The sequence below is a fragment of the Thalassophryne amazonica genome, unplaced genomic scaffold, assembly GCF_902500255.1.
Source record: "Thalassophryne amazonica unplaced genomic scaffold, fThaAma1.1, whole genome shotgun sequence".
Lineage (NCBI taxonomy): Eukaryota > Metazoa > Chordata > Actinopteri > Batrachoidiformes > Batrachoididae > Thalassophryne > Thalassophryne amazonica.
Window position 1 is genome coordinate 126,863 of NW_022986303.1, and position 12,138 is coordinate 139,000.

At 45.9% G+C, this 12,138-nt stretch overlaps 1 protein-coding gene across 7 annotated transcripts in view; it reads left to right on the plus strand.

Annotated features, from left to right (window-relative positions):
* Positions 1–12,138, plus strand: part of LOC117506019 (rho GTPase-activating protein 12-like) — a 72,314-nt gene that overhangs the window by 42,639 nt on the left and 17,537 nt on the right. For all 7 annotated transcript variants that reach the window (XM_034165555.1, XM_034165554.1, XM_034165553.1 and 4 more), the window contains 3 exons: positions 10,113–10,215; positions 10,629–10,748; positions 11,004–11,102. In XM_034165555.1, the coding sequence (XP_034021446.1) occupies positions 10,113–10,215; positions 10,629–10,748; positions 11,004–11,102 (322 nt within the window). The remainder of the gene's footprint in view (positions 1–10,112; positions 10,216–10,628; positions 10,749–11,003; positions 11,103–12,138) is intronic.

The window sequence follows — 12,138 nt, forward strand, 5'->3', positions numbered from 1 at the left end:
AGACACACAGAGAGGAGAGAGAGAGAGAGAGAGAGGCTGAGGGAGAGCAAGAGAGAGAGACACACAGAGAGAGAGAGAGAGAGGCTGAGGGAGAGCAAGAGAGAGGCAGAGGGAGAGCAAGAGAGAGAGACACACAGAGAGAGAGAGAGAGAGGCTGAGGGAGAGCAAGAGAGAGAGAGAGGCAGAGGGAGAGCAAGAGAGAGAGACACACAGAGAGAGAGAGAGAGCAGAGGGAGAGCAAGAGAGAGAGAGAGACACAGAGAGAGAGAGAGAGGCAGAGGGAGAGCAAGAGAGAGAGAGACACAGAGAGAGAGAGGCAGAGGGAGAGCAAGAGAGAGAGAGACACACACAGAGAGAGAGCGAGAGGCAGAGGGAGAGCGAGAGGGAGAGCGAGAGAGAGGGAGACACAGAGAGAGTTTTCAATTTTAAAACACAGCTTTATTCACAACAATTGAGTTACATCACTTTCATCGTGCTGTTTTTTTGACAGGCGTCAGAAATGGAGCACCAAGCTCCCATTTTGCACAGACTAGAGAACGTCATTTATGCACCATGTGTCTCTGAAGGTGTCCATGTTATCAGTAAGAGCATAAAACTGGAAGTCCACTCTGATCCGGGCTGCCAAGAGTCCCTTCAGAATAAACTCAGGGTCCACTGACCCCTGAGCCAAAACACAGTTTTTCCGAGTCTTCCAGATGGCCAACTTGGCGAGTCCACAAAGCAGGTTAATTAACACATGCAACCTCCTGGATTGTGCACGATATTTTGGACCCCCGTGCGTTTGTCGACTGGGCGTTTGTACAGGCTTCGCCAGCACCCCACAGGAGACAAGGCGGCACCAAAAAACCCTGACCACTTCGACGCCGCCAACCCTGCCAAAGAGCGTAAGTGTGACACTTTGACACAGGTAAAATAGAGAGCCTTCTTACCGATTCTCTCAAACTCTCCCAAAACAGGGGACCTGAAAGACAGGAGAGCTCCCTGCTCCTCCTGCCATGCCCCCACAGCAGGCGAGACAGTCAGAGAGGGGAACACATACTCACATTCATCATCCCACTGGTCAGACAGAGTACGGTTCTCAGCAAACACTCTGTGGGGCCCTGGAAGGGAAGCACAAACCTCCTCCACCACCCTGAGCAGCATCCTGGAGGACCGAACTCCCGACGACTCCGCCAGCCTCCCAACAGCCGTGCGCAGTAGATGGCCCAATTTGGTGCACCCCGCCTCCCTCAGGCGGGACTGCAGAGTGGCAGATGACAAACTAGGAGAGCTAACAAAGTCATTGAAGAAAAGAGGCTCCTCAAACAGCCACATCCCTGGTGTGCTGACGTTGTCCCTGCGCACAGCAAGGACCTGCCATGCTTGGAGAACCGACTGGTAAAAAGCCGAGGTGCACGTCCCGATGATGTCCCACCGATGTAGGAGGAACAGATGTTTGTCATACCCAAGATCAACCTCCCTCCTCAGCAGGACACGTGCTGTATCCTGCCAGCTCAACCCCAAGGTATGCAACAGTCTGTGAGCAGCCTGCAACCTGAAGGTCGACACCTGAGCAGAAATGTCCACCAGCCCCTGTCCTCCTTCATGAATTGGCAGGTACAACACGGGAGCTCTGATTCAGTGATGGCCTGACCAGAAAAAATCCACCAGTAACTGCTGCAACTGCTCAATCAGGCCCCGTGGTGGAGGGAAGACAGACTGTCTGTGCCACAGCGCCGAAGCGACCAAGTTATTAGCGACCAGAACCCGCCACCTGTAGGACATCTGGGGCAGCAACCATTGCCATTTGGACAGTCTGGCACACACCTTCTCCACCAAGCCCTCCCAGTTCCTCTGACGATACCCATCTGTCCCCAGAAACACACCCAGCACTTTCAAACTCTCCACTGCCCACCTCAGACCATGTGGCAGACAGGGAGCAGCCCCTTCCTGCCACCTCCCTATCAGGACAGCCTCACTCTTCTCCCAGTACACTCTTGCAGCAGCCCCCGTCTCACAGAGCTGTAAACTATCCAATAACTCATCAACGTCCGCCTGATTCGTGACAAAAACCGTGATGTCATCTGCATAAGCAGAGAGCACCAGGAGAGAAGATTGGTGAAAACCTGGCAAAACAAGGCCAGACAGCCTGGCTCTAAGGCGACACAAGAGTGGCTCAATGGCTAAAGAGTACAGCTGACCTGAGAGGGGGCAGCCTTGTCTTATACCCCGTGTCATGGGAACTGGGCAGCTCAACCCTCCCCCAACCTTAATCAAACATGAAGCCCCATTATACAATACCCCAACAAATGAAATAAACCCCTCACCAAAGCCAAACGCCCTCAAAGTGGAAAACAAAAACCCATGATGAACCCGATCAAACGCCTTCTCCTGATCAAGTGACTCAAACCCGCAAATCAAATCCCCATTATTGCACAGATCAAATAAATCCCTCATCAAAAAAGATTGTCCATAATAGTTCTATCGGGCACACAATAAGACTGGTCTTTATGAACAATAAAATCCAGGACATTTTTCAACCTGTTCGCCAGCACCTTAGAAAAAAGTTTCTAATCAAATCAAATCAATTTTATTTATATAGCGCCAAATCACAACAAACAGTCGCCCCAAGGCGATTTATATTGTACGGCAAAAGCCATACAATAATTACAGAAAAACCCCAACGGTCAAAACGACCCCCTATGAGCAAACACTTGGCAACAGTGGGAAGGAAAACTATCCGTAATCCTCACAGAGAAGTGCAACTGGTCTCCAGTTCTGCAACAGGATAAGATATCCTTTCTTAGGCAGGAGGGACAGAACAGCACGGCGACAAGACGTGGGCAAGCACCCGGCCGCAATGCTCTCCCGCAACATCTCCAGAAGATCAGCACCGAGAAAGCCCCAGAAGTGTTTATAAAAATCCACTGGAAGTCCGTCAATCCCTGGAGCTTTCCCAGATGCCATCTGCTGCACCGCCATTGTCAATTCATCCAGCGTGATGGTGGAGTCCAAGGCCTCTCGCTTCGAGGCCACCAGCTGGGGGAGATCTCTCAGAAGGTCAGCTGCACAGGCCCCGTCACAGTCTACAGCACCTTAAAGAGCCAAGCATGTCTCCGCATCTCCGCCGAATCACTCGTCACCCATCCATCAGGAAGGCGAAGACACGTCATCACCTTCTGATGAGAGGTCTTCTTCTCCAGATTGAAGAAGAAGGAGCTGGGTGCATCCATGTCCCTGATGTTCTCAAAGCGAGCCCTCACCATCGCCCCTTTCACCCTCTCATGTAACAGGGCACCCAGCTCCACCCTCTTCCCCTGCAGCAGGCTGTGCTGGTTGGGAGCCCCAGCTGCATGTAGGTTGGCCTGAATGTTCATAATGTCCTTCTCCAGTGTTGCCATGGCTACCTTGACCCTAGCTGTGGAATAGGAAGTGTACTGTTGACACAAAACCCGAACCTGAGTTTTGCCAGCCTCCCACCACTGACTCACTGTCCCAAATGTCTCCGTCAGTCCCCTCCAGAAACCCCAAAAAGATTCACATAAACTACAAAACGCCCTGTCGTGCAAAAGTTTGGTGTTGAATTTCCAGTAAGTGTTGAACCTCTGAGTGTGTGAATGAAATATTTCTGTGGTGATGAGATGATGATCTGAAAAACCAACTGGCTGAATGAAACTTGCGTAATCTGTTCCGGAATGAGTGTGACATATAAATCCGGTCAAGCCTGGCTGCAGACACCACCCCATCTGAAACCCGAACCCATGTGTACTGTCTGTCCTGTGGGTGTGTGACCCTCCATGTGTCCAGTAAATCCACCTCACGTAAAAAAACAGCCAGTGAGGAAACCGACTGCAGCTCCTCACCAACCCGATCCAGTGACATATCCACAGTGCAGTTGAAGTCACCCCCCAGCTCCAGTCACCAGGATCCTGCTGAACTACAACCCCTGGCAATAATTATGGAATCACTGGCCTCGGAGGATGTTCATTCAGTTGTTTAATTTTGTAGAAAAAAGCAGATCACAGACATGACACAAAACTAAAGTCATTTCAAATGGCAACTTTCTGGCTTTAAGAAACATTATAAGAAATCAGGAAAAATAATTGTGGCAGTCAGTAACGCTTACTTTAGACCAAGCAGAGGGAAAAAAACATGGAATCACTCCATTCTGAGGAATAAATTATGGAATCACCCTGTAAATTTTTATCCCCAAAACTAACACCTGCATCAAATCAGATCTGCTCATTAGTCTGCATCTAAAAAGGAGTGATCACACCTTGGAGAGCTGTTGCACCAAGTGGACTGACATGAATCATGGCTCCAACACGAGAGATGTCAATTGAAACAAAGGAGAGGATTATCAAACTCTTAAGAGGGTAAATCATCACACATTGTTGCAAAAGATGTTGGTTGCTCACAGTCAGCTGTGTCTAAACTCTGGACCAAATACAAACAACATGGGAAGGTTGTTAAAGGCAAACATACTGGTAGCCCAAGGAAGACATAAAGCGTCAAGACAGAAAACTTAAAGCAATATGTCTCAAAAATCGAAAATGCACAACAAAACAAATGAGGAACGAATGGGAGGAAACTGGAGTCAACGTCTGTGACCGAACTGTAAGAAACCGCCTAAAGGAAATGGGATTTACATACAGAAAAGCTAAACGAAAGCCATCATTAACACCGAAACAGAAAAAAAACAAGGTTACAATGGGCTAAGGAAAAGCAATCGTGGACTGTGGATGACTGGATGAAAGTCATATTCAGTGATGAATCTCGAATCTGCATTGGGCAAGGTGATGATGCTGGAACTTTTGTTTGGTGCCGTTCCAGTGAGATTTATAAAGATGACTGCCTGAAGAGAACATGTACATTTCCACAGTCATTGATGATATGGGGCTGCATGTCAGGTAAAGGCACTGGGGAGATGGCTGTCATTACAGCATCAATAAATGCACAAGTTTACGTTGATATTTTGGACACTTTTCTTATCCCATCAATTGAAAGGATGTTTGGGGATGCTGAAATCATTTTTCAAGATGATAATGCATCTTGCCATAGAGCAAAAACTGTGAAAACATTCCTTGCAAAAAGACACATAGGGTCAATGTCATGGCCTGCAAATAGTCCGGATCTTAATCCAATTGAAAATCTTTGGTGGAAGTTGAAGAAAATGGTCCATGACAAGGCTCCAACCTGCAAAGCTGATCTGTCAACAGCAATCAGAGAAAGTTGGAGCCAGATTGATGAAGAGTACTGTTTGTCACTCATTAAGTCCATGCCTCAGAGACTGCAAGCTGTTATAAAAGTCAGAGTTGGTGCAACAAAATACTAGTGATGTGTTGGAGCTTTCTTTTTTTTTTCATGATTCCATAATTTTAAAAATAAAACAATGAACAATAAAACAGTGACATCAGGTCGAGGCGAAAACAAAACCGCCACTCCAGCACTGATGTTGGAGCCATGACTTTGATAAAACTGTCCCCTCCACCACCGAGCCCAGTCCACTTCATTATCTGTGTCAGAGTGAGTCTCCTGCAGGAATAACACCTGCAACCCCTTTTGCTCAAAGAGCTCAGAGACCAAAGCCCTTCTCCAACCGTCCCTGCCATCATTCATGTTCAAAGAGCCCACCTTCAGATGCTGCATGTGGACTGAGTGAAGAGAGAACAGAGAGAAAGACAAACAGAGAAGATAGAACACCCGGTGAGACACACTCAGACTCTATCTGGTGGATTTACGACCCCTGCGACCTCACCCCGCTTTAACAGAGATTCCTTCCCCAAAGCAGTGATGTGTTTCCTGAGTCTGTACCGCTTCTTCTCATCCAGCAGGTCCAGACCAACGAGCCTCCTCAACACTTTAACAGATTTCACAAATTTCTCCGTGTCGGGAAAATAATCTGCAACTTTCACTGATTTACCAAATGAATCATCCAGAAAACTGTTGATGTCCTGCAGCGTTTACAGATCACTGCTGTGAGAGAAGGAACCAGTGGTGGACATGCTGGAGTCCGAATCATAATCCATGTTGTCATCATTAAGACTTTGACTCAGTGGGGGTTTGGGGTCTACTGGGACCGGTGTCTCTCCTTCAGCCTGTTCACCCTGTCCAACGGTGACCGAGGACTCAGCCGCAGCAGAAACATCAGCGTCGACCACAGAAGGAGAGACAGAAACATCAACTGGACCGACCTTAGAACCGTCAGTCACCACAGCATCAGTCAACCCAGAATGTGCAGTTGTCAGCTGATCAGCAGTTACACTGACAGCATCAGTCTCAGAGACACCCTGCTGTGGAGAAATGATCTCCTCCTGCACGCTGGGCCCTTCCTCCGGACCACACACCGACACTGGGTCCCCGAGGCTGAAGGCCCCGGAACCAGACTCGGAGCCGCCGACACCGACGCCCCAGAAACATCGCGTTTGTGTGGACACGCGAGACGTTTGTGACCAACGTCCCCACATTCAAAACACTTCATGCTTCCTGAACTGGCATAAACCATGTAAAAAGAGTCTTCATGTTTGATTCTGAAGGACACATCCAGAGTCTGGGTCGGACAGTTCAGGAACATGAACACCTGACGACGGAAGGACTGAACGTGGCGAAGTTAGTGGACGGAGCGTAGAGAGGAGAAGCCTGCAGGTAAGAATCATCGTTATAAACCCCGCTTTGAACAAGCTGTGCAGAGAAACGCTCCTCCGACAGAAAAACCACCACGGCTCTGTTCATCCTGGACGCAAACGTTAAGTTTTCATGTCCGACCTGCTTGCCTACAGCAAGGAGGACATCCTCCACAGACACAGCCAGGTCCGGGACCACCCTCATCCCATGATGTAGCGAGAGGGCCGGCGGCGGCCCAGACACCATCCGCGCCAAAACCCGCTGCAAAAACCACACAAAACCACACGCAAACCAGTCAAAATAATAAAAAAAGAACTAACAAACCGAAAATCAACAAAAACACCAAAAAGGAAGAATAACCCCACCTCACCTGAACTGCGTCACACTCTCACCTGCGACCCTCACTCGCGCTCAAACTCCCAGCATGCACAGAGAGACAGAGAGAGAGAGACATAAACCACCGTAAACCCAAAACAGGACATTAAACATCTGTCACTTTGTGTGTCTAATATAACCCATTCTATAGGAGTGTAGATTTTTACACTGAAAGCACATTTTTTAAATTATTTCAGTCCATATCATCTATTTCATTTACTGTAGAATATTAACTGTATGCACATATTTGTAATTTTTAAATTTTGCTCTATGTAACACTTGCTTTGACGATGTAAACGTGTCCCATGTCAATATAAAGTCTCTGCTTTTTTCCCCAAGATCTGCCATTTCTCATCAATAAAGATTTGATTGATTTGATGGTTTTCACAGGAGCACCCCAAAAATTGTGTATATATACTGTCTGAGGAAGGAGCACATCTCCAAAATGCCACACGAAACTACCAAAAAATAAGTAAAAGTATTTAGTTCTTTCACCAAAACACCAAATCTAAACTTGCATCTTAGATGTACAGTTGAGCTCAAAAATTTACATGTTCTTAAGCCCGTGTGTTGCCCCTTTTAACATAGCTGACAGCTTGGAGTCTTTTGTGGTGGTTGTGGACGAGGCTCTCTGATGGTTAAGCTGCCACTGAATATGTTTTGGACTTTATTTATATTAATTACAAATAAATACAAACAGTATGACACTCTATGGTAAATCTGCATGGAGTAGACAGTTCTCAAAAACTGAGTGACTGTGCAAGAAGTAGAAGAGTGAGGAAAGCCACCAAGACTCCCAGACAACCCAGGAGAAGTTACAGACTTCTGTGGCTGTGATTGGAGAAATTGTGCACAGTGCAAGCTTTGCATTTTGTATCACCAGTTATCCATCTTCATGATGAAGTAGGACAGAGGAGGATTTTCTTAAAAAGAAGACCTGAAAGTTTAGCTACAAATTGCCAGAAGGTACATCTGAGATGCAAGTCTGGATTTGATCTGTTTTGGTGAAAGAAAATCCTTCTGGCAAATTGTAGCTGAACTTTCAGGTCTTCTTTTTAACAGAATCCTCCTTTATACCACTTCATCGTGAAGCTGTATAACTGGTGATACAAAATATCCAAACATAAAATAAACAATCCTAATAACAATATTAAAGAGAGATTAGAGCATGCCATAGGTATTAAAGGCACTGCGCTGTGGTGGTTTGAATCATATTTGTCTAATAGATTACAATTTGTTCATGTAAATGGGGAATCTTCTTCACAGACTAAAGTTAATTATGGAGTTCCACAAGGTTCTGTGCTAGGACCAATTTTATTCACTTTATACATGCTTCCCTTAGGCAGTATTATTAGACGGTATTGCTTAAATTTTCATTGTTACGCAGATGATACCCAGCTTTATCTATTCATGAAGCCAGAGGACACACACCAATTAGCTAAACTGCAGGATTGTCTTACAGACATAAAGACATGGATGACCTCTAATTTCCTGCTTTTAAACTCAGATAAAACTGAAGTTATTGTACTTGGCCCCACAAATCTTAGAAACATGGTGTCTAACCAGATCCTTACTCTGGATGGCATTACCCTGACCTCTAGTAATACTGTGAGAAATCTTGGAGTCATTTTTGATCAGGATATGTCATTCAAAGCGCATATTAAACAAATATGTAGGACTGCTTTTTTGCATTTACGCAATATCTCTAAAATCAGAAAGGTCTTGTCTCAGAGTGATGCTGAAAAACTAATTCATGCATTTATTTCCTCTAGGCTGGACTATTGTAATTCATTATTATCAGGTTGTCCTAAAAGTTCCCTAAAAAGCCTTCAGTTAATTCAAAATGCTGCAGCTAGAGTACTGACGGGGACTAGAAGGAGAGAGCATATCTCACCCATATTGACCTCTCTTCATTGGCTTCCTGTTAATTCTAGAATAGAATTTAAAATTCTTCTTCTTACTTATAAGGTTTTGAATAATCAGGTCCCATCTTATCTTAGGGACCTCGTAGTACCATATCACCCCAATAGAGCGCTTCGCTCTCAGACTGCAGGCTTACTTGTAGTTCCTAGGGTTTGTAAGAGTAGAATGGGAGGCAGAGCCTTCAGCTTTCAGGCTCCTCTCCTGTGGAACCAGCTCCCAATTCAGATCAGGGAGACAGACACCCTCTCTACTTTTAAGATTAGGCTTAAAACTTTCCTTTTTGCTAAAGCTTATAGTTAGGGCTGGATCAGGTGACCCTGAACCATCCCTTAGTTATGCTGCTATAGACGTAGACTGCTGGGGGGTTCCCATGATGCACTGTTTCTTTCTCTTTTTGCTCTGTATGCACCACTCTGCATTTAATCATTAGTGATCGATCTCTGCTCCCCTCCACAGCATGTCTTTTTCCTGGTTCTCTCCCTCAGCCCCAACCAGTCCCAGCAGAAGACTGCCCCTCCCTGAGCCTGGTTCTGCTGGAGGTTTCTTCCTGTTAAAAGGGAGTTTTTCCTTCCCACTGTAGCCAAGTGCTTGCTCACAGGGGGTCGTTTTGACCGTTGGGGTTTTACATAATTATTGTATGGCCTTGCCTTACAATATAAAGCGCCTTGGGGCAACTGTTTGTTGTGATTTGGCGCTATATAAAAAAATTGATTGATTGATTGATTGATTAAACAAAGCTCTGGTATCAGAACAGTATCGGTATCGGCAGATATCCAAATTTGGGTATCGGGATCGGATCGGAAATGGAAAAATGTGAATCGGTGCATCCCTAGTGTCAGGATGAACATTTTCACAAAAAAATTCAATGAATTAATGTTGGGCTTTTCCATCTGCAACAGATGCTCAAAGCGCTTTACGCCCTTAGTGATTTTCCAGTCAGGCTGGGATTTGAACCGAGGATCCTCTGGTCTCAAGCTCGACACCTTAACCACTTGACCATCACATTCTCTTAAATACACTAAATATTGGCTGTTACATCATTCAGTTTTATCAAATCTTAACTCCACCAGAGTAGAAACAACCAAAGTCAGTTTATTGAATGTTTCCTCTTTGTGTGTGTGTGTGTGTGTGTGTGTGTGTGTGTGTGTGTGTGTGTGTGTGTGTGTGTGTGTGTGTGTGTGTGTGTGTGTGTGTGTGTGTGTGTGTGTTAGGCCTGGGAGTCTGATGAGGCCATTGAAGAGGACCTGCCCGAGTCACCTGGTCCAGAGAAACAGGACAAGGACAAAGAACACAGAGACTCCAAGAAGAGCAGAGGTGTGTATGTGTGTGTCCTCATCAGCTGTAACACACACACATACACCAAGACATTTGTCAGCTGCATAAACATTGGGTTATATTTATTTATTTAGAACAGCGAGTTCTGCAAGTGACAAAGAAAATGTGGACGTGTTCCTTCAGTGAAGGTTGAAAGTGATTGTGTCTGATGAGGTCACCAGCCTGCAGAATGACCGTTGGGCTCTGGCTATGTGCTGGGAGTTCACTCAGAGAAATAGTTGGAGGCTGACACGTGATGCGCGCTTCTGAACCCAAAAACTCTTTAGTACTTATGGCTGTAGAACTAAACGATGAACCGTCTGAGGAGTTAAGGTTTTAAACCGCGAGCGGCGGTGGTGTCGGTGGCGTCAGTGTGTCACTTAACTGTGATTAACACTCTCTGTCCTCTGCAGCCATGAAGCAGTCGGCCAGCATGGACAGCTCCGACACCAAGAAGACCAGACACAAGCTGAAGAAGTTTCTGACCCGCCGTCCCACCCTGCAGGCCGTCAGAGACAAAGGCTACATCAAAGGTAGGCCTTTGATCAGAGGTCATAAAGACTTTTTTCCAGGCGCAGTGAACGCTTCAGGAACCGTATGAACACAGCGTGGAACCAGACCGGCCAGGGGACTTGGGATCTCTTATTCTGTTTTCAAGTTTTCTGCTTCTTCAGTAACAAACCAGGAAACTTTTATCCGTCTTCGGTGTTTGTATTTGTTGTGTTTGACAAGTTGGTTGTGAGTCAGACTGTGAATGTGTGTGTGTGTGTGTGTGTGTGTGTGTGCAGATCAGGTGTTCGGCTGCAGCCTTTCCGATTTGTGTCACAGAGAGAACGCCTCAGTGCCGAGTTTTGTCAAGATGTGCATCGACCACGTGGAGAACAACGGTGGGTCGTTTGGAAACTGTCTGTCTGTTTGTGGGTTTCGCCCATTTAACACTTTTAGGAAATTAAAGCTGTGTTTGTGAGTTGTTTGGTAAATGATGATGTGCGCGGTCGGTTTAAAGTCGAGGACTGAGCCCATCAGCTGCACAAAACCTAAACCTGTTCTGACTGCAGTTGCGTGATGTCGTGGGTTCATATTGAACTTTTTGCAGTCCCATAACTCTGGAACAGAACGCTCAGACGATGTCGTTCCTATTTCCTGTCGTCATTTTACTTTAGTGCACAGGTAAAGAAACCAATTATTTATTTGACCTGAGGAGTTTTCTTTGTAGATTAAAGTTTTTTTTTTTTTTTGGAGGCAGCGAATGTTTTGTGTGAATTACTTTGTGTTTTAATTCCTGCCATTTGTCTCATGTTTAGGTTCACATGGTGCTTTTGCCATTTAATTAAAGAAAACCTTGATAGTAGTTGATGTTAGCATACGAGGCCACGCGGTAATAGCTCCACTGGGTGAGTGATTCTGCAGCTTGTGGCTAAGATAACAGTAGCCGATAAAACTTCAGCGGTGCGCGAACATCACGTTTAATTTTCAGATTACTATCTCCCATTCTGATTCTCTCTCTCTCTCTCTCTCCTCCTAGTAGTATGATGTCAGTCACTCGTTCTCCTGCTTTTTGCTCCTAACCTGTGTGTTTTCAGATCGGACTGTATCTAGCTGGAGTTTGGACCCGCAGATGGTCAAATGGTTTAAAATGTTATTCAAACCAAATGTTTGCAAATCTGTTTCAAAGTTTTTTCTGCGTCACTCGCAGCATGACACAAACAGCGGTGACATAGTTCCAGAGAGACTGACGCTGATGGGAGGTGCCTTACCTGTGGAGCTGGAATAAGTGGCGGGTGGTCTCCTCTGTTTCTGTCACTTCCTCACAGTGACAGGAAAGTTTGTTCTGCGGCTCCACAGAAGCATTCAGAACAGAAACAGTTCAGTTGTCCGTGTTTTCCCTGGACATAGCCTGTTACCATAGTAACCAATATGAAT